The 19,314-nt window shown below is 49.8% G+C and overlaps 8 protein-coding genes across 8 annotated transcripts; 4 read left to right on the top strand and 4 right to left on the bottom strand.

The window, feature by feature from the left end:
• Nucleotides 1-304: 304 nt before the first annotated feature.
• On the bottom strand, nucleotides 305-4,591 carry C8Q69DRAFT_257185 (putative cytosolic regulator pianissimo). The gene is made up of 3 exons (XM_028626638.1): nucleotides 2,781-4,591; nucleotides 663-2,728; nucleotides 305-598 (listed from the first exon to the last, which is right to left on the bottom strand). The coding sequence occupies exons 1-3, from the start codon at nucleotides 4,500-4,502 to the stop codon at nucleotides 406-408; spliced, it is 3,981 nt and encodes a 1,326-aa protein (XP_028485159.1). The 5' UTR covers nucleotides 4,503-4,591; the 3' UTR covers nucleotides 305-405.
• A 1,846-nt stretch (nucleotides 4,592-6,437) lies between these two features.
• C8Q69DRAFT_466227 (urate oxidase UaZ) lies at nucleotides 6,438-8,017 on the top strand. Its single transcript, XM_028630551.1, has 3 exons — nucleotides 6,438-6,955; nucleotides 7,022-7,668; nucleotides 7,731-8,017. Exons 1-3 carry the CDS (start codon nucleotides 6,816-6,818, stop codon nucleotides 7,862-7,864), a joined length of 921 nt encoding a protein of 306 aa, XP_028485158.1. The 5' UTR covers nucleotides 6,438-6,815; the 3' UTR covers nucleotides 7,865-8,017.
• Nucleotides 8,018-9,279, bottom strand: C8Q69DRAFT_466225 (mitochondrial 54S ribosomal protein YmL23). The gene is made up of 3 exons (XM_028630550.1): nucleotides 9,004-9,279; nucleotides 8,559-8,919; nucleotides 8,018-8,373 (listed from the first exon to the last, which is right to left on the bottom strand). Exons 1-3 carry the CDS (start codon nucleotides 9,022-9,024, stop codon nucleotides 8,249-8,251), a joined length of 507 nt encoding a protein of 168 aa, XP_028485157.1. The 5' UTR covers nucleotides 9,025-9,279; the 3' UTR covers nucleotides 8,018-8,248.
• A 38-nt stretch (nucleotides 9,280-9,317) lies between these two features.
• On the top strand, nucleotides 9,318-10,230 carry C8Q69DRAFT_257029 (ribosomal protein S9). The gene is made up of 4 exons (XM_028626637.1): nucleotides 9,318-9,511; nucleotides 9,592-9,614; nucleotides 9,760-9,831; nucleotides 9,934-10,230. Exons 1-4 carry the CDS (start codon nucleotides 9,466-9,468, stop codon nucleotides 10,222-10,224), a joined length of 432 nt encoding a protein of 143 aa, XP_028485156.1. The 5' UTR covers nucleotides 9,318-9,465; the 3' UTR covers nucleotides 10,225-10,230.
• A 60-nt stretch (nucleotides 10,231-10,290) lies between these two features.
• On the bottom strand, nucleotides 10,291-12,328 carry C8Q69DRAFT_466220 (A1 cistron-splicing factor). The gene has a single exon (XM_028630549.1). The coding sequence runs from the start codon at nucleotides 12,022-12,024 to the stop codon at nucleotides 10,636-10,638; it is 1,389 nt and encodes a 462-aa protein (XP_028485155.1). The 5' UTR covers nucleotides 12,025-12,328; the 3' UTR covers nucleotides 10,291-10,635.
• Nucleotides 12,329-12,490: 162 nt separating this feature from the next.
• Nucleotides 12,491-13,603, bottom strand: C8Q69DRAFT_256914 (40S ribosomal protein S11). Its single transcript, XM_028626635.1, has 4 exons — nucleotides 13,405-13,603; nucleotides 13,276-13,348; nucleotides 13,002-13,162; nucleotides 12,491-12,944 (listed from the first exon to the last, which is right to left on the bottom strand). The coding sequence occupies exons 1-4, from the start codon at nucleotides 13,466-13,468 to the stop codon at nucleotides 12,793-12,795; spliced, it is 450 nt and encodes a 149-aa protein (XP_028485154.1). The 5' UTR covers nucleotides 13,469-13,603; the 3' UTR covers nucleotides 12,491-12,792.
• A 411-nt stretch (nucleotides 13,604-14,014) lies between these two features.
• C8Q69DRAFT_520344 (prephenate dehydrogenase) lies at nucleotides 14,015-16,388 on the top strand (the record flags this gene model as incomplete). Its single annotated transcript, XM_028633494.1, has 7 exons — nucleotides 14,015-14,109; nucleotides 14,485-14,548; nucleotides 14,596-14,707; nucleotides 14,767-14,915; nucleotides 14,977-15,576; nucleotides 15,636-15,767; nucleotides 15,881-16,388. The coding sequence occupies 7 exons, from the start codon at nucleotides 14,015-14,017 to the stop codon at nucleotides 16,028-16,030; spliced, it is 1,302 nt and encodes a 433-aa protein (XP_028485153.1). The 3' UTR covers nucleotides 16,031-16,388.
• Nucleotides 16,389-17,089: 701 nt separating this feature from the next.
• Nucleotides 17,090-18,768, top strand: C8Q69DRAFT_527659 (hypothetical protein; the record flags this gene model as incomplete). The annotated part of the gene is made up of 6 exons (XM_028633652.1): nucleotides 17,090-17,098; nucleotides 17,186-17,251; nucleotides 17,320-17,341; nucleotides 17,421-17,473; nucleotides 17,527-17,982; nucleotides 18,037-18,768. 6 exons carry the CDS (start codon nucleotides 17,090-17,092, stop codon nucleotides 18,541-18,543), a joined length of 1,113 nt encoding a protein of 370 aa, XP_028485152.1. The 3' UTR covers nucleotides 18,544-18,768.
• Nucleotides 18,769-19,314: the final 546 nt, after the last annotated feature.

Raw genomic sequence — 19,314 nt, 5'->3', positions numbered from 1 at the left:
ACCCGTTCAGTTTTCTTTGATAAGCAAGCACCAAGACACCAATCAAAACACAGAAGAGGCGAGCACATAAAACACGGCAACAACGCTTGCAACATATACCATTTCATATCGCACCATGGTAAAAAGGAACATGAGGTGCGAAGGGGGGAAATAGAGGTGGAAAGCACGGGGGTATCCATCACCTCAAAATACGACATCGCCATGGCGCCAAAATAGGATGTAGCGCAGGGGTAATCTCGACGTTATACGGAACTGGGGGTAAGAGATACCGCTAAATATGGCAGACCGAAAAGAGAACACGAAATCAGGGTATATGTGTCAGAACTCATCAAACAACGGTTTGAGTCATGCAACCGAGGTGAACTATCAATAGAAATGCCAAAAAAAGGACGGAGGCAACAACCCTTACTGCGACATAGAGCTGTCAGAGTCGCTATCTGTATCTTCTTCAAGGACGACCCGCCTCATCACGCTCTTGTCAAAGAGGTCTAGAGCAAAGCGTCTGGCCGGGAGCCGGTAGTGATGACTTTCCAGGATCATAAGGGTCTTTCGGAAAAGGGCGACCTGGCGGAAACATTCAGGATGCTTTGTTTTCAGGCTACAAAGATGTACTGTTAGATCCGACATTTCATATAGAGAGCGCTGGGATGGTTTCAACTCACCTCTGAAGCTCGGTGGCAGCTCGTTTAGACAGCACGGTGTTACCCATATCCACTATAGATTTCAAAATCTTTTCGTTCAGTGGATTCGAGTCCGTTGTCGCTGCCTTGAACAACTCTCGAGAAACACGTCTAAATTGCGAATTCCGAGGAAGTTTAGGGAAAGATATCTGGTATAACCGGATCAACAACGATTCTTCAAACGCCCGTTGAACGTGACTCACAGTATACAGCTTGCTCAAGTCCATAGGCAGGCATTGTCCCAAGGAATCTCCTTTCTGGTCCACCGCAGAATCCCATCCGTTCTCTATAAGCATCTCCAGTCCATGTCGGCTCCTGGATATCAGTCCAAGGACAAAGAATGCTGTTCCTCGCATGGTCAAGACCTCTGCTTCTTCAGCAATCTTGACAATATCCTTTACGATATCCGTTTCTTCGAGGAAGGATGCTCCCAGCTCCATCGATCCGACGTTACCCACCGCCCAGAGACAGCCTTTTACTTTCAGCAGCAGCTCGGGGTCCTCTTCTGTCAACTCGAAATCTCGTATCGTGGATGCAAATTCGTTGAAATGCCCAGACTGCTCCAAGAGCCTGCAGCCCTCAGTGGTGCGAGCAAGTTCCCTATAGAAATGAGGGGGAAGAAGACCGATGTCTTGCATTTCAACGAGATCGTCACCTACAAAGCTGTTCCTGCGAGGCTGGTCGACGTAAGCTCGGGATAAGGAGGCCTCAACAAGCCCCACGTAAGCATCGTTTCGACCCAGAAACCAGTCGTCCATTTCCTGGGTAATGTAATCAAGACCGTCAAGGTAGTGATATCCTACAGAGGTTGAAAGGAAGCGCAGAAGGAGAGGTGCACCGATTTCGCCAAGATGGTCGAGAGAAGGTCGACATCTGACTACGTACTCAAGATAGTCGCGCTGATTGCAAGCCTCCTCAAGAATCTTGACGGCAACCTGGCAAACCGCAACATCTGGATCATAGAGCTGCGTAACGAGCAGTTTCACGACCCAGTCGGCATTTCCTATTCCCGTACCGCTTGGTGAAAGTGAGGAATTGCCTACGGCATATTTCCGGAGGAACCTGGTTGCAAAGATACGGATATCCTTCGAGCATGTGGTAAGGGCCTTGGATAATATGACTCTGAGGTGGCTCTCAAGGCTGAAGTCCATATTTCCAAGGAGCGCTTGGATCAAGTCGTTTCGATCCTTCAGTTCTATTATATGATAGAACATGTTATGCATGTGCCATCTCTCCATCATGGCCAGTCCGTTGCTATCGGAACTTAGAGTTCCCAGTAAAGCGAAATAGCCACCGCTCAGTGTATTTGACATCTGATCCCTTGAAAATAACGGCGAAGACGAAGTCAATCCGCTCATTCGATCCACTTGAGCTAGGCATTCCGCGATTTGCCTCAACAACTTATTTTCGGCCAGATATTTCGATCCTTCCGCGCTCTGCACTAGCGTCCGCATTAGAGCACAGCCCGTCCGTATGTAACGCAAATTGGGCTTTGTGTTTGGAATCATGGAGAACCTATATTTGAAGGGTCGATAGAATCCAATTAGCCGCTTCATGAACTTGGATCCTTTGATAGCCTCGTCTAGTCTTTTCGGATTCGTGAGGGGGCCTTCGACGATACGGTGGATCAAATCCCACTTCCATTTAACGTAGTTGACCGTATTCAGGACGTGGGTCTCTAGAATCAAATTGCGGAACTGCGTTTCGTCCATTGTGGCACTCAGCTTATTTTTAGCCTGTTCCCCCGACAGCAGCGAAGCTGATATATCTGCATCCACAGCATATCTGCCCGACTCTGTCGAGAAACCGCCGGACTTGGTGAGAGTGCGGTTGATACTTTCTATCTGGTAGATAGTTGATGTGGAAATGTCATGCTTGTCGGAGTTGAAGTTGACAGCAGCCGGAAGTAGATGGGGAAGTACTTGGAGGCCAGCGCTGATCGACCGAGGGAGCGAGTGATGCGCAAGTTTAAGGACTTCGGTGAGGAGCAAGGTAGCCTTTCGCTTCAGTGATAGGTCCGTCTCATCTTCAATAAGGTCGGAGAGAGCCTGCAGAATGATTAGTAAATGTAATAGCAAGATGAGCTGCGATGTCCATTACCGTGACTAGCCCGGCATCCAGCAGGGTTGCCAGTATGAGAGCCGAGAAATGAGCTGTGAGGTCAAACCGGTTGCTCTCTTTATCATAGAAGGCACGCAGTTGCTTGGTGTCGGTTTCCGACCTGAGGTTGGATACTCGACCATAAGTGGTAAGCCTTCTGCCAGCTAGGAAAGACGACGACCATGAAGGAGGTTTGATACGTAAAGCATCGAACAGAAGCTCCATAATGAGATCCCTAGCCTGGGGATCGGGATAATGTAAGGATTCCAGGAGGGAACGGAGAGGTCTGCCTCGATCCTTGGCCAGTGTCAGCAATCCTGGCCAGGTCTTCAGCATGGCCGAGATGGCTCTTGCAGAAGATTTGAGTCGTCCATTACGGATATTATCCGCTATCGAATCAGTGAAAGGAGTGAGGACCGATTCTAGCTCGCAACCACCTCGAAGGTACTTTCTGCTCTGCGGTCGATCGAGTATGTGCAAAAAGCTGGCCATTAGACTCTCCGATGCACCAAAGGTCCCTTCAGCAAGGGCGTCGTTCAGAGGACCATAGCCACCGGCGCTGAAGAGCAACTCTGGGTCTTTAACCAAGATTTCCGCAAGAGTCATCAGGGTGATATTCTTCAAGCGGTCCTCATGATGCTCCGCGACAGAGACGATGGTCCTAAGGACCGCGAGGGATATCTCGCGAACTCCATCTTTGACATCTAGAAAAGCTCTCACGAATTTCAAGGCCTGCTCGCGTTCCATGCTAGCCTTTGATTCTTTGACAAGAGAAAGCATGACCAACTCGTCTGTGTGTAATGACCTTATGATCTGGATCGACTTGCGATCCGCAATGGCATAGCGAGTCAATCGGTACCCCGCCGCAATGACCTCTCTGCTATCGCTCAGGAGCATCACCTGCACCCGCAATCCAAATACTGACCATGCCAAATCGTATTTAAGCGTTGGATATCGTCTGAATAGTTCCACCAAGCTATTCGCCCTCTCCACGTAATAATCTGGCGACATCCCCTCGATCTCCAGAGCCTGGAGAGTCTCCGAGAGGACGTACGTAGGCGACTCCGTCTCCCCGTCAGCCTCTATCTGGTCCTCATCGGCGACGTCCACCTGTCGAGAAGGGGACCGTAGGGGACTGCCCCGAAATAATGTAGAGATACGATTTCGGGGTGGTGTCGATGGCACCTGTGCACGCAACAATTCCTCTTCCAGCTCATGATGGAGCTCCGCGAGCTTGCGGTTTGCCGAACTCAACTCCGACTCGACCTTCATTCGCTGGTCCTTTGTCTGCTTTGGATTCTTGGCCAGCAATGCCTCCAACATATTCTCTGTGCCTGTTTTGATCTTCATTTCTTTTGCAATCTTGTCCCTAAGAACTGCCTGCCGTTCTTCTGTGCCGGTAACCTCATCCTCCTCGATGGTATTATTACCCTGCCTGGGGAACAACACTTCTTGTCGTGGCGTCGTACTCCGCGACGTGCTCATACTCTTCAAATCCGAGCTGAAACTGCCAGGTGGAGGGAGGGATGGAGTAAGCGAGGTACCTCGCGGACCGATGCTGCTGCTGCCTCCAGAGCCAGAACGTCCATTTCGGTTTCCCCGCGAGGCCGTCTCCGTCCAGCTCCCATCAGCAGAGCCTTCATGACTTGATAATGACCGTCCATCCACCCCACGGTGTTGGGATGGTGCCCCCGAGGACCCTAGGTTATAACCGGACGCCATGGATCTCCATCTAGGATCGACCCGTGTATCACTTCCCGCACATGGATCGGAAGTCGGGATGTCGCATTGAGCTCGTATATAACGAACGGGGTGTCTACCGCGGGCAGTTTCAGCTGCAGGGCTTCACGAGCGCCGAAGGGAGCGGATTCGATGTCAGGGACACGATCGGTGAGTCGGGATGCGGCGCCTCTACGAAGGAGGGGAAGTGCTGGCTGACAACGAGTGGTACGGCCCTCGACACGTCCCTCCTCTGGAATACCACGGTGATGAGCAAAGGGATAGGATCGAGGATATCTCAAAGAGATGTTTCAACCTCGCAAGCAACACGCAGGCAGTCTAGCAGCTGGTTTGTCCTCTCTGGTTGGCGTATCGCTCTTCGCTCTTCTCCGCCCTGGAGTTGTCCTTGGCGCGTTGGTGAGGCTGACTAAGACATGTCTAAGAATGCCTCAGGCTTTCTCATAACGGACTTCTCTGCGACATCTTGTCAGACGCAGGCATGAACAAGTCCCAGGTCGTCCTTTACTCCAGATGACCAGAATTCGAGGCATTTTTGTTCTCTCGATGGTGGATCTATTAAGCAGCAAACGGATATCAACTTCTGCATGGCCCCTTTCCCAATGGAAGGACGGTCTGACTGATTATTTACCAATTTACTGGCGCGAAATTGGCTGTCTAAGATCTTCTTCAGGATAATAATAAGAAGCTACGGGGACTAATGTGAGCAGTAATAGGTAACGTGCGTCGGAGGTAACCGGTCACAGCATCTTTGACCCTTCACGGAGGCTACCACATCGTCACATGGGAGAAAGCGAGTCCCAAAGGATCCCGAACGGAAATTCGCCCTACTCCGCCTGGACGGGGATAGCGAAGTGGTACGACGACGGAAGGTCTGGCATCCATCGTCGCCGGCCATGACAGGAGCTGGGTGCGGATTCGCTCCAGACGGTCCGAGGATCCCCGTTCAAGCCATGACCAGCATGAAAGAAGGGTCCTGGCCGGTGGGAACTACTACTGTCCACCAATGTCCTCCAAAGGTACCATTATTATCCTCTGCAGGAATGTCGTGGATGGCAGGATGGTGGGTTATTTCCCAATGTCGTCTTCTCGGAGCGAGATTGAACTCCCAGGGGGGTCTCTGCAGCCTGACTCGTGGGAGAACGAACAACCAACAGACCAACAGACGACGCACGCCGCGGGATGAGAAGCGTCCAGAGTCAAGGGGTGCTCCATCAACAAATGTAATTACGACATGCACTGCGGTCTTACTGCAGATGTGGTCTTGCAGTGTTTTCCAGCCATTTTTCTGCTGATGATAGGTACTCGAGTCGCGAATGGATGCAATGAGAACTGCTATAGAATACGTGTCAACCAGAATCCGAATGCGCGAGGGTCTCAAGAGTCTCAAACACCGGTCGAGGATATAGATAGAAACTTTCCTGGAGGGATGAACAAACGTGATATATAGATTACTTAAGGGAATCAGACGTTATGGCGGGACGTCCCACGGTTGCGGGGTGAGAGACGGCCGAGACGGAGCCACCCGTGTCTGCTGAGAGGAGTCAAGAGCAGTGTTTTGAAGAACTTTTGCTGTCGATCCAGAGAGAGATCCCAATCCAAATCCCGGTGGAAGAATAATAGAATAATAGAATGAAGCCATTGTTAGTTGATTGATTGATTAATTACCGTACATACATATCGAGATGACAGGCGTGAATAACTCATTCGAGAGGGGACGGACTGATAAGATGCCCGTGCCTGGACCCGCCCAAGCGATCTCGCTCTGAAAGCCTTTGGTTAGCGTGCCGCCGATCCACCGCCAGCACGGGCACCAACCAACGTGCTCCCTGCCAGCCCTGCCCGCCGGCCGTCACCAGGCCCTTCTTGCGGGCTTCGGAGCTGCCCGATGCCTGTCTTGTCTTGTCCTGCTCCTGTCAGCTTCGGGGATCGGGCTCTTTGGCTTCTGGCCTGGAGAGCTTCACTACTGGCAGTTTCCCGTGTTACTCAGTATCCAGTAGTAGTCATAGTTAGTTACCCCAGGCATATTCGAGGACAGTCTTTCCCCCTGCTGTTTCTGCTGTCCGCTCGTCTCCGGTGACCTGCGCGTTATCCGGTCTTGGGAGCTTCCGCAGCTTGATAAGCCACCCTTATAAGAGAACCAGCTCCCCCCAACGAACACATACTCTGGAGACTGTGGTAGACAATTCATTCAAGCAGCGTCTTGACATTACTTTCTTCTCTGCTCCCTCTCGAGGTCACGATAGATAGACTTGGCTTCCTTCTCTCCCACTTGACTCCGTTACCCTGCTGTTCGTCATGACTGCCAGACTTGCATCGGCCCGCTATGGGAAAGATAACGTCCGTGTGTACAAGGTGCACCGTGACCAGGAGACAGGGGTGCACACGGTGGTCGAGATGACTGTGTGTGTGCTGCTGGAGGGGGAGATTGACGCCTCGTAAGTTGAAATTGACAATATCCAGCGCGCAACGAGAGACATCTAACATGCCCCTCCCCTCTATAGATACACAGCGGCCGACAACAGCGTGATCGTAGCCACAGACACGATCAAGAACACTATCTACATCCTCGCAAAGCAGAATCCCGTCACTCCCCCAGAGCTATTTGGGTCCATTCTGGGCACTCACTTTATCGAGAGATATGCCCACGTCCACACTGCTCACGTCAACGTCGTTACGCACCGCTGGACCCGCATGACCATTGACGGCCAACCACATCCGCACTCCTTCCTCCGCGACGGCAACGAAACACGCAACGTCCAGGTCGACGTCACCGAAGGCAAGGGCATTCAGATCAAATCCGCCATCGCGGGCCTTCTGGTTCTCAAGAGCACCAATTCCCAGTTCTGGGGCTTTATCCGCGACGAGTACACCACTCTTCCGGAGACATGGGATCGGATCCTCAGCACGGAAGTTGACGCCAGCTGGGACTGGAAGCTCTTTGAGAACCTCGCTGCCGTCCGAGCTGAGATTCCCAAATTCGACGAGGCATGGACTGCTGCGCGGGATATCACCCTCAAGACCTTCGCGGAGGAAAACAGCGCCAGTGTACAGGCGACTATGTATAACATGGCAGAGAAGATCCTCGCGGCTGTCCCGCTGGTCGAGACGGTCGAGTATTCTCTGCCCAACAAGCACTACTTTGAAGTTGGTAAGTGGTCGATTACTCTGCCTCTGCAGATGACCGGATACTAATCGAACTTGTGTCTATAGATCTCAGCTGGCACAAGGGTCTGAAGAACACCGGCAAGGATGCCGAAGTATATGCCCCGCAAACCAACCCTAATGGTCTGATCAAGTGCAGCGTCGCGCGATCTGGCGAGAAGCGAGAAAACGCAAAACTGTAATCGCATACTAGAGACATCTAGACGGTCCGGTAGTGGCCAGAAAGGCGTATGACGGTAGTTGCAGCGTCTGCATGGAACATAAAGCGGCGTAGGGCATTTTGATTCTAGCATTTGAGATCTTTATCTGTTCCTTTTTATGATACATAATGAAAAAGACTGGATTCATCAGAAGAACGTGTTCTACCCCGTAGAAAATGAGGCTTCCCTCCTAAACCACTGGAAGGAGGAGCAAGCTCAGTTGACACCATGCCAAAATAGCATTTGCATTTCAAAATCCCGACGGACTCCACACCCATGCGCTGCGAGCTTGAAGGTGAAAAAAAGAAAGGAAAGGAAAAAGATGAACATGAATAAATTACATAGATCCGACCGTAGAAAGATTTTTCATGGTGACGACTCTTCCTTGGCCTTCTCGAACGCTTGCTGCACCTCGGGCAGCTGTCCAATCACGGGCTGATTACCGATCTTCACGATATTCTCCTTGTAGGGGTGCGCGAGACCTTCGAAGGCTATAGATGCGTTAGCCATCAACCATTCAGGGTATATAAATCAAGATTCCAAGCATGTCTCATCAAAAGTATATATCAAAGCCAACTTCCGGAAGGTTTCAGACGTCGACTAGAAAGCCTGATAATACCCATATGGACTTATACATCCCCCCGCCAAAGAAAAGAAGAATAACCATTGCACTCACTCTTCAATCTAGCCAATCTCTGATCCCGAAGCCTGTTCTTCGGCAACATGCCCCTAACAGCGCGCTTCAGGACCTCTCCGCCTCCCCACTTCTCAAACATCTTGTCCATCGTCATGCTCTTCAAGCTACCGGGCCGGGTCGTGTGCGTGTAGTACTTCTTCTGCAGTTTCTTCTTGCCCGTCACCCGCAGGTCGTGGCATCCGACAGCAACAACATAGTCACCGCAGTCTGTGGAGGGGTCGTAGATCGGCTTGTGTTTGCCCATCAGGTGGATGGCGATGGAGGAGGCTAGACGGCCGAGAGATCGAGGGTCAGATCCGACGTCGACATAGTGCCAGGCGCGAGAGTATGCGAGACGAGTCTAAGGAGGGAAAAAAAGGACATGGTCAGTTGGCATGTATGGAATTGGCGGATTGGGGAGAGATATGATATTGAATTCCTTTACCTTTCCGACGGTCTGCGACATCTTGAAGACTCAGGAGGGGATTGAACCCTGGAAAGCAAAGTGAGGTAGAACGAAACGAAGAAAGAATCAAATAGACAATCGAACCGCGTCGACGGCCGAAAGCTTGGGTATCAACGGGGGAACAGTCGACCAACAACCAAAGCTCATCACCTGTGTTTTCTCCGAACTTTCCTATTCGGAGATTCTGGCTCGTCCGACCGGGCGCCTACTTCACGTGACATGCTCGGACTACCTAAGATATGGCAGCCTCAGGTTCTCAACGAGCGGAACGAAAGCCCTAGGTAGCACTAGCGCGCACACTAAGCGAAAGCCCGCACACCCGCAACTCACCTTGGGATTTTACACCTCGAATCGAGTTGGAAGACTTGCGACGACGACAACGACACCACCCCTTCGCACACTCCCCTTCTCGACACCCGGCAAAAGCCATCCATACCCACCATGGCTTCTACCCAGAGTGTGCAATGCTTCGGCAAGAAGAAGACGGGTGAGTTTTGATGCGCGAGATTGTTTTGGAAGTTGTTGGGTCTGGAATAAATTTACTGACTGGAGGATTTTAAATTATAGCTACTGCCGTCGCCCACTGCAAGGTACGGATGGACTGTTTCCCTTGGAATCGAATATTTGGAGATGGAATATGGGAGAATGAGAGAGGATTTGGAATTGAGAGAAGAGAGATTGGCATGGACAATATGGAAAATGAATGAACAAAATGCTGAGACTTGAGAACAACAGGCAGGCAAGGGCCTCATCAAGGTTAACGGCCAGCCCCTCTCGCTCGTTCAGCCCGAGATCCTCCGCTTCAAGGTACGACGAATCCTTTTATCAGCTATACCCGGAAAGCGACGATCGTCTTCGTTGCGATCAGTGAAGGATACGGTTGTCTCTGACAGATCATCAAATATATAGGTCTACGAGCCTCTTCTGATTGTCGGCCTCGACAAGTTCGCCGGTGTCGACATCCGCGTCCGCGTTACCGGTGGTGGTCACGTCTCTCAGATCTACGCCATCCGCCAGGCCATCGCCAAGTCCATCGTCGCCTACTACCAGAAGTACGTTGACGAGCACTCCAAGAACCAGCTCAAGCAGGCTCTTGTACAGTACGACCGCACACTGCTCGTTGCCGACAACCGTCGGGCAGAGCCCAAGAAGTTCGGCGGTCCCGGTGCCCGTGCCCGCTACCAGAAATCCTACCGTTAAACGGCTACCAGTCAGGCAAAAAGGGTGCTGTTTGGCGGTTCTGGTTGTTTCTTTCTTCGTTCATGCGGGGGAAAGGGAAAAAATGAAATGGGAGAAAAATCGCATGTGGTTGTGGCCATCATGTGTGGGATACCGGCTTGTTTCTCAACTGGTGGTAGACTAGGCCAGGTCTCTGAAATAAACAACTTTTCTTTACTCATTTCATCTTTTTGTTCCGAAAAAAAGCCCCGATATTCCAGCGTTCGCATGGTTGGGTGGGTCTTTTTGAAATGGGTTAGGACACAGCTACTATGATTCTCCGAAATTTGATATCATGTGTGACCAACACAGCCTCTCAATGACGATGAAACTATTCATGCAGCTTCCCAGAGCGCCGCAGCATATGTGCTTTCTGATTTGATTCATTACTCATTAATCCTTCATATCTAGCTCCAGAGATGAACTGCCTTCCCTCTCGCCCAGATCGACGATCACAGGTGCATATTCGCCCGTCTCGTCCTCTTCGTCGGCATCGTTCATCTCCATCTCCACCCGCTCTCCATCTTCCAACTCAAGCATGCCTCTCTTGACAATGGCCTCCTTTTTAAGCTCCCAGTTGAATTCCTCCTTGACCCATTTCTCGAATACCTTCAGTTCAAACTTGACTGCAAAACCGACGCCATCGCTTAGTTCATCCACCGTCCGTTTGAAGCCCGTGAGTAGCTTGATGAGGAATTCGGCGCCATTTTCCCCATCCATCTCGAATAAACCCCCTTCCACATCGTCGCAACGCTTCAATTGTAACCGTAGGAGTCGTAGCACATCCGTAAAGAATCCCTCCCGTGCAGTCACGGCAGCTCGACATGTGAATATCAAGCTCAGCAGTCTCTTCCATTGTTCGAGACACGAATAATTCATCAGTGTCAGAACCATAAGAAACGTAAACTGCAGTTCACCCAGAACCTGCCTCTCTCCCATCTGCTCATCTCCGTCCTGCGCGACCCTCCGTACAAGATCGCCCAACGCCCATGATCGATCCTGAGCAGCTTCTGTCCTTTCCCTCCCAATAGCACCCTCACGCCACGTCCGCTTCAAATCCACAGGCAAAAACCGCAAATCTTTCTCTTGCTCCGCAGTAATTCCAGCAGCTTCTCGAGACGTCAGCCCCGGAATCTGATCCGCATCCCTCTGCGCCGTACTCCCAGACGTCACCGTCCATCTCGGCTTCCCATCAACATCAACCTCCGGATCTCCCAGAATACGCGACAGTAACTGCGGCGAAATATTCCCCGTCAATCCAACCCAATCGCTCCTCCCTTCCTTCTGATTATCCTCATCATCCAAATCCCGATCCTCCTCCCGTCCCCCCGCCGCCGTAGAGGATATCCGACTCCGATACCGAAATAGACCCCCGCTCTGCCAGATCGCGCTGAGATTCGCTTTATATCGCATCGCCTCTTGTTTCTCTTCACTACTCTCTCCGATTATAGGCACTAGAGCTTCAACATCTTGATTCCACTTCCAGACACGAATCTCCGTCGCGTCCGCGCCACCTAACCTCCGCCGAGTCAGAGCTGTCGAGGCTGCACCAGTAGTAGTAGCGGATTGAATATCTCCGATATAAAACCATCCTCCACACCGAAGGGAAAAGCTCTCCGTCGTCCCGGTGTAGAGAAAGTGCCATCCTTCAGGTAAGTCGCGAATACCGTGGAAATTGGCAGTGGAGGTGAATGAGAGTAGGTCGATGCCGACGAGGGTTTTTGGCGGAAGGCCAGGAAGAAGGATCGTTGGTGTTGGAAGTGGTGAGGATTGGGGAGGCATTGTGTTATGTCGTATGTTTAGGAGGTGTGTAGATTCTGTGTGTATTCTTGTTTAGCTCTTTATGAGCCGGGGGTTGTTCTCGTGGGTGATGTATTGTCCCTCATTGATGATTGAACTGAGGCGGTGGAAAATGTTGCGAAATTTGCGGGGTCTGAAAGTAAGTAGCTTAAGTAGAGACAGTCGGCTTCCGGGGGGGTGGATTGGGACTTGGGATATTATGGCGTATAGTAAGTAGTCTACCAAAAGAGGTCGTAAATTTCACAAGATTATGGTTGTGCTCTTGTTTGCGACGATGGTGATTTCTGCAGAGCTTCCCGCGATGCAGTTACATCATGTTGCATTTCCGAATTTGGTCAAGAAATTTCTAGCCAGCTCCGCGGGGTCGAATTGATATGCAGGTTCGCAACGCAACAACGGCGTTCAGCTACAATTGCTATTATAATTTGCTGAGAGTATATTTGATACTGTGTTGATTCGCTAGAAATTTGTCATTTAGTTAATGAATCTACGAGAGGAGAAATGTTTTGCTCTCAGTTCAGTTCTTCATTAATCGTTCATATAGCTGGTGTCATACAGGCAAGCTACAGAATGCCCAAAACTGAGAATAGACCTTTTGGAAAAGGAAAAGAGAAGACCAGGCGAAAATGCCGTTCTTCGCGTTTATTCCATCCACATTCGCAGGCGCAGCCCGCATGTACCCTCCAATCCGACCAAGGACCAACTGTAATAGAGATACAGAAGGTGCTTGATGAAGTGTAGCGCACATGTTTACAGACGACGACCACGGCGACCACCCTTGCGGCGGGTAGAGTCGGAGGGCGTGGGGGTCACGTCCTCGATTCTTCCAATGCGCATACCGGAACGGGCAAGAGCACGGAGAGCAGACTGGGCACCGGGTCCGGGGGTCTTGGTGCCGTTACCTGGATGATGTTATTAGAGACTGTCTTGATTGATAAAATGTTGAGATGCGAACTTACCACCAGTGGCACGGATCTTGATGTGGAGGGCGTTGATGCCAAGCTCCTTGCAACGAGCAGCAACATCCTGAGCAGCCAACATGGCAGCGTAGGGAGAGGACTCGTCACGGTCAGCCTTGACCTTCATACCACCGGTGACACGGGTGATGGTTTCGCGACCACTGCAATCCATGTTAGTCTTCACATATCCTTCTATCAAGACCGCATCCATCTATTGCAACCCCCAACTAATCCCAACTCGAAATGGCATAATACTATGAAAAAGAAGACGAACCTCAGATCGGTAACGTGGACGAAGGTGTCGTTGAAGGAGGCGAAGATACGGGCAACGCCGAAAACGAGCTTGCCTGGTTCACGTTAATTTTTCGCCCTCATCTCATCGCAAATGGACCAGGAAACATACCATCTCCGGCCAGAGGGCCGAGAGAGACGTTCTCCTTCGCGGGGGTGGTCTTCTTGGGAGGCATCTTGTGACTGTGGTGGACCGGGGTCTGTGTGGATGGAATATGGAGAGAGAAAGGAACAAAATGAAGCTCTCACGATGCGACGACGACTGTAGACTCGCACGCCGAAAACCCGCCGTGTGTGCCCTAGAATTTCCTTCAAAAACGATGATTGGCTCATCGTGGCCGGTGAGGCCGCACGGACCAGAAGGAAGCGAGCTGCTGCCTGATGCTGCCTGACTTGTCAGGTATCAATCAATTTGGTGGCTCGGTTCCGAGTCGGCCCGGGGAACGATGCGTGGAAATGGACTAGCGCTGGCAGGAATTGCGACCTATTTCTTCAGCGTCCGCGATCTCTGGCATCTCCGTCTTCCATCTTTGTCAATTATCCAGGTCCAGCAAGAATTCTTTCTTGCTGGCGACCTTGATCCTAAGGAGCACTGTTTGGAGGATCGCATTTGTCAGGTCATATGTCGACCGCTTGCTTTCCTTCTAACGGTGTCACCTTCTCGACATTTTTGGCGGACTCACACACTCACAGATCTGATAACAGAGCAATCCTGGTCCAGCATGGATCTCAACAAGAGCAATGCCTCCATTGGCATCATCGGGATGGGTGACATGGGGAAGATGTATGCTCGTCTTTTGAGCAAGGCGGGTTGGAGGTAACTTACCCCCCTTGTCGTCTCTTATGAGTCATGGGACCGAGTTTCTGTTTTCATGGTAAGGCATCCTCCATTCTCTCCGAACCGCTTTCCCCTCCAGACTCCCTTGCATGATGACTAGAGTGCATTTGGCTCGAGCATGGCCTGGCAGTTGGCTTCCTTGCCATTCTGGCGCTGGAAGTCAGCTGACAGGTCGTCAATGATGTAAAAACCACGCTACCTTACTATCTTTTTCTGACATCTTCATTTCACCTTTGATCATTTGGAACACTCTACCTTCTTATTACTCTGGTGCTAACCCGAGATGCAGCAGGCAGGAACTTTTTTGATACGGTTCACGGTAAATAGCGATCCCTGCTAATAGTATTCTTGAAGAATCAACGCCTGTGATAGGCCGGATAATTATCAGGCCCTGAAAGACGAATTCTCTGGATCCCAAGTACGTTGACCGCCATTGTTTCTCCGTCGGAAACTCATTGTATGTAGCAAGATATCACCATATATCCAAATGGGCACCTGGTGTCAAGAATTAGCGATTATATTATTTACAGCGTAGAGGCCGGTGCTATTGACAAAGTAGTCGCCGAGTATGGGCCATGTATGTTGCCCCGGATGATAGCTATCTCCTTCAACTTTCTGTATCTGACCCCCGGAAAGCAACGAAGGTCGGTGCCATCGTTGGCGGCCAGACATCCTGCAAAGCGCCAGAGTTAGCGGCATTCGATAAACATTTGCCCCCCGACGTAGAGATCCTCTCATGCCATTCTCTGCATGGCCCTAATGTTAATCCCAAAGGCCAGCCTCTGGTAGGAGCTTACCTCACAGATATCCCCGGGCAAGATCGTCTGATAACGTTTCGTCTGCTAGGTACTCATCCAGCATCGAGCTACGGACAAAAGCCTCAGATTTGTTGAACAAGTGTTCTCGTCATTTGAGTCGAAGTATGTCTATCTCACTGGTGAGATGCACGACCGGATAACGGCAGACACGCAGGCTGTTACACATGCTGCTTTCCTCAGTATGGGTACTGCTTGGGCGGCAAACAACCAGTTCCCCTGGGAAATCAACCGTTGGGTTGGAGGTATTGAAAACGTCAAGATCAATATCACGTTACGTATCTATGCGAATAAGTGGCATGTTTACGCCGGTTTGGCTATCCTTAATCCGTCGGCCAAAAAACAGATCAGACAATATGCCGAATCAGTGACCGATCTCTACAAGTTGATGATTGGCGGTCACAGAGAAGAACTGAAACGGCGTGTGAAAGCAGCAGGCGCAGCAGTTTTTAAAGCCGGCACTGAAGGACAAGATCTGCTGTTAAAGGATGAAGTTCTTGATCGATTCTCTCTTTCCAAGGTATCCCGTGAGAAGGCTCCTCCGAATAACCATCTTAGTCTGCTAGCCATCGTGGACTGCTGGTCGAAGCTGGGCATCGTTCCCTATGACCATATGATCTGTTCAACACCGGTATGTGTCCTCCCCTCTTTGTTAACCTCTTCTACCAAGGAAGCACTGACAGTATCAAGCTTTTCCGACTCTGGCTTGGAGTGACGGAGTATCTCTTCCGTAACCCTGATCTCCTCGACGAGGTCTTGGACATTGCAATTGATGACAACACATTCCGGTCTGATGACTTGGAATTTACGTTCGCAGCTCGGGTAAGTCAGCGAGTTTATTAGTTCTTTCCCAGTCTCGGGATGGAAATCTTACTGCACAGTTGTTCCACTATTATCCCATTGACCATCTTACTAACTATACCATCTTCTCTCAGGCGTGGTCCGACTGCGTTTCCTTCGGAGATTTCGGCTCTTACAAAGACCGGTTCGAGCGCATCCAGAGCTACTTTGCTCCACGATTCCCAGAAGCTGTCCGTGTTGGAAACGAGATGTTGAAGACAATCCTCGAGAAGACTACGCACTGATTTCTGCGATTCTTGTCTAGCCAGGTTATATTGAGGGCTATCATGCCAAACGAGTCCTGGCCTGCAGCAGTAACGAAGAGTGCCACATTATTAATTAGACCACTACTTCCCTCAACCTTCATACGGATGGAAGTCATGGAAAAGGCAGTCTATATGTGACTGGAGGGGATAGAGGCACTCTGGGCTAGCATCATGTGCTACCCTTCTCTCTATCTCCCCGTTCATAGCGCAGCGCTATTGCTAGCAGTACTGCGGAGTATTAGCAGAGAGATTTTCACAAAAGTAAACGAGTGAGGAATCAATTATATCTATTACAACCCGTGCCTTGAATCTTTTTCCTTGCCACTTAGTAGTCCATCGCTCCACAGCGACATTGCATATGAATGCCATTTAAGATATGAGGGACATTGCTGGTTCATCAATCGATCAGCTCAGGTAAGGAAGCTGTCATTTATTTATGCAGCTTGGTAGTGGATTGAGAGGTCGTATGAATGCGTATTATGCCCATTTTATCGGACGCTACTATTGCATTCTGCACCTTCCTAATATGGCACTTCTCATACACGACAGATAGGTACAAGATCTTTCTTCTCTTCTTGATTATAGTTCCTTTGGACTGCTATTCCGAATCTTAGCCAAAATATTCGTCTGGCAGGAGGCCGCCCGTGGTTGTTGTGATCACTTTATGCACCCCCCGCTTCCAGACGCGAAGTGTTGTTGTTGATGGCTTGCTGCCCTTCCTTTGTGACATCTCCCTACGACGATTTATTCGACAAACCAGACGTTCTTATGCTCTACCGTTTGTCTCCCTGCTACTCGAAAGCTGAAAATAGGAGCAGACATGTCTTCGCGACGACGCATCTGGGATGACTCGACAGAGGGGTCGGATTTGATGTGAGTCTTTCATACATGTGCACATCTTTCCATCACAGAAGTCCCTGAGAAGCGCTGTATTCTCTGGTCCCTGGTTCCTCTAGGATACACGGGTTTACAGCTCTACTGTCCCAAGATCTACCTCTGCCGTATCAATGCGCTAACCTGTGTATACTTGCTCTCAGAATGTTATCCGTGAGTCTGCCTTACTACTACCGGCTCTATTCCCTTTCTGCATGGAGTGCTCTGTACTTATATTAGCCATACTCACATTTCTCATAGCCTGACGACTCTAGGGCTCCCACCCCTGACAATGTTACCATCACGAAGTCTGAGTATGAAGATCTGGTGAGCGGACTTTTATCATACCACATCCAGTTGAATGACACAGAACTAAACCAGCTTATGTTCCTTAGTTACGCTTGGCTCATGAATACAGTATGTTTGGCATGCTCAGCTGCATCACGAGAAGAGAAGCGCTGCGGGTGAGGAGTCAGTCTATTGACATGATGTCCAGGTAATTTGAGAGCATCACTGCTTAACGGTGGCCTGTCCCAAGAGACTCTTGATGTGAGAAACCGGTATCCCATCACACTAACGTATCAATATTGATCCTATTATAGGTATTGATCGAAGAGCCCGGTGACGCCCCTCAAATGGCTACCCTTCCTAGCCATAATTGCCCACGACCCAGTGAGAAGAGCGAGGGCTCTCAGGAGAGCGAGAACAGAGCAACCCGTTCTTCCCAGATAGAGAACCTCTTGGAAGGAGCACCAAGGCACGGTCAAAATAAGGCCACCAATCCTTTTAGAGCCGACGGCAATGGCTCCAGTAGCGATAGCTTCGCCAATATGCAGCAGTCTTCTCCACAACCTGATTACCGTACTCTCGTTCTTCGCGAATTGCCAGATCGCTGCTCCCATCGTGAGATCGTCGAGGTCATCCGAGGAGGGTCACTTCTTGAAATTTATTTGAGACCGCGAGAAAAATCGGCCAGCGTCTCCTTTGTGACAGCGGCTGATGCTAAAAGTTTTCTGGACTACGCACAGAGGTACAAAATCTACATTTTGGGAAAACGCGTAAGTCAGCTGCTTGCATCCATTTCCAATATATTTTCACTACAGCTCTTCTAGATTGAAGTTTCTTGGAACGACCGTCAGTTTCAGGTTCATTCTTACCTCGCAGCCGCAATTGGAAAGGGTGCATCACGGAACATACTGATATGTGGGATCAATCCAAACATAACTGAAGCACTTATCCGCGAGCAACTGGACCATATCCATAATCTCGTGGTACTGAGCGTCAGGTTCTATCAAAGAAACGCCTACATATCCACCAATTCGATCCACAATGCTATGTACGCACGGTCCTGCTTGATGTCTCGCACGATATACAAGGGTATGAAGATCTGCTATTACCATGATGAGTGTGCGAGACCGATACATGGGGATCTTCAACGTACGACGGAGCAACCCACCCGACGATCTGAAAATTCAGACCGTTCTGCCAACCGATATCAGGTTCTGGCTGTTGATGGTTCTGATGAGCTTGAGAACTATTCTGACGATGAGGTCTCGGACCTGATTCCATTCGATGAAAAGATCGTTTCGATGTTGGAACCACTGATAATGTCCACCTGAGAATGGTCACACTTGTGTAGCACTTTCGAGGAACCTGCTCGATTTCTAAAAGATTGCGCATAATCGTGGACAGAAGGTTTTCAAAGTGAAGGCGAGCTTACACAGGCTTGATGCTATTATCCCACTCCTTTCCGGCCAAATTAGTCACAAATTGTATTATTACTGAGAATAAAGAAATAGAATGACTTTTGAATTTCTCTTCCATAATCAAGACTCAGAACGCCTTTTCGAACTCAATAAACTCCTACCGAGAATGCACACCTACACCCCGTCAAATAAGCAATTTAAAAAGATAAGTTGCAACCACGTCAGACCAAACAGGGCTCAACTTGACAGCAGTGGATTCGAATGCACTGGTTGTGGGTGGAAATGTAGATGAAGTCGCAGTCGACAAGAACATAACCGGTATACGACGAGAACGTAGAGCTCGAAAAGAGAAGAAGAGAAGAATAAGATCAAAATTACAGATGATATTGGAAGCGTTTCATCTCCTCCATTGCAATAATCTACCTATCAAGGCGTTATCCCCACATATTGTATTGTATTGCATATTCGTTTTTTCCCTGCACATAGCCAGTCCGCAATATTAAATAGTAATGTTATTTCTTTTTTTTTGGGGGGCCTATATTCCAAGGGCTATAGTTCTTAGCATAGATACTCTATCTATTAGAATAAGCCTTCGTTTTAATAGTAATGCTTAAGGCCATCATTTGATTATTACCAACTAATAATTACTATGTAACTATTCTGCTCTTTTTACTTCTCAGCGAT

This window comes from Paecilomyces variotii, assembly GCF_004022145.1.
Source record: "Paecilomyces variotii strain CBS 101075 chromosome Unknown C8Q69scaffold_5, whole genome shotgun sequence".
Classification (NCBI taxonomy): domain Eukaryota; kingdom Fungi; phylum Ascomycota; class Eurotiomycetes; order Eurotiales; family Thermoascaceae; genus Paecilomyces; species Paecilomyces variotii.
The sequence above is the reverse complement of the archived record's forward strand: the minus strand, read 5'-3'. Positions and strand labels throughout refer to the sequence as shown.

Excerpts from the sequence above, each read along its gene's own strand:
- C8Q69DRAFT_256914 (XM_028626635.1), bottom strand. The coding sequence starts at position 13,468 with ATGCCTCCCAAGAAGACCACCCCCGCGAAGGAGAACGTCTCTCTCGGC. Across the intron at positions 13,349-13,404 it reads CGGCCCTCTGGCCGGAGATG|GCAAGCTCGTTTTCGGCGTT; the intron begins GTATGTTTCCTG and ends AACGTGAACCAG. Across the intron at positions 13,163-13,275 it reads GTCCACGTTACCGATCTGAG|TGGTCGCGAAACCATCACCC; the intron begins GTTCGTCTTCTT and ends CATGGATTGCAG.
- C8Q69DRAFT_466227 (XM_028630551.1), top strand. The coding sequence starts at position 6,816 with ATGACTGCCAGACTTGCATCGGCCCGCTATGGGAAAGATAACGTCCGT. Across the intron at positions 6,956-7,021 it reads GAGGGGGAGATTGACGCCTC|ATACACAGCGGCCGACAACA; the intron begins GTAAGTTGAAAT and ends TCCCCTCTATAG. Across the intron at positions 7,669-7,730 it reads CAAGCACTACTTTGAAGTTG|ATCTCAGCTGGCACAAGGGT; the intron begins GTAAGTGGTCGA and ends TTGTGTCTATAG.
- C8Q69DRAFT_466225 (XM_028630550.1), bottom strand. The coding sequence starts at position 9,024 with ATGTCGCAGACCGTCGGAAAG. Across the intron at positions 8,920-9,003 it reads TGTCGCAGACCGTCGGAAAG|ACTCGTCTCGCATACTCTCG; the intron begins GTAAAGGAATTC and ends TTCCCTCCTTAG. Across the intron at positions 8,374-8,558 it reads GAGATTGGCTAGATTGAAGA|CCTTCGAAGGTCTCGCGCAC; the intron begins GTGAGTGCAATG and ends ACGCATCTATAG.
- C8Q69DRAFT_466220 (XM_028630549.1), bottom strand. The coding sequence starts at position 12,024 with ATGCCTCCCCAATCCTCACCACTTCCAACACCAACGATCCTTCTTCCT.
- C8Q69DRAFT_257029 (XM_028626637.1), top strand. The coding sequence starts at position 9,466 with ATGGCTTCTACCCAGAGTGTGCAATGCTTCGGCAAGAAGAAGACGG. Across the intron at positions 9,615-9,759 it reads CTGCCGTCGCCCACTGCAAG|GCAGGCAAGGGCCTCATCAA; the intron begins GTACGGATGGAC and ends TGAGAACAACAG. Across the intron at positions 9,832-9,933 it reads CCGAGATCCTCCGCTTCAAG|GTCTACGAGCCTCTTCTGAT; the intron begins GTACGACGAATC and ends TCAAATATATAG.
- C8Q69DRAFT_257185 (XM_028626638.1), bottom strand. The coding sequence starts at position 4,502 with ATGGCGTCCGGTTATAACCTAGGGTCCTCGGGGGCACCATCCCAACAC. Across the intron at positions 2,729-2,780 it reads TGGATGCCGGGCTAGTCACG|GCTCTCTCCGACCTTATTGA; the intron begins GTAATGGACATC and ends ATCATTCTGCAG. Across the intron at positions 599-662 it reads GCTGCCACCGAGCTTCAGAG|CCTGAAAACAAAGCATCCTG; the intron begins GTGAGTTGAAAC and ends ACATCTTTGTAG.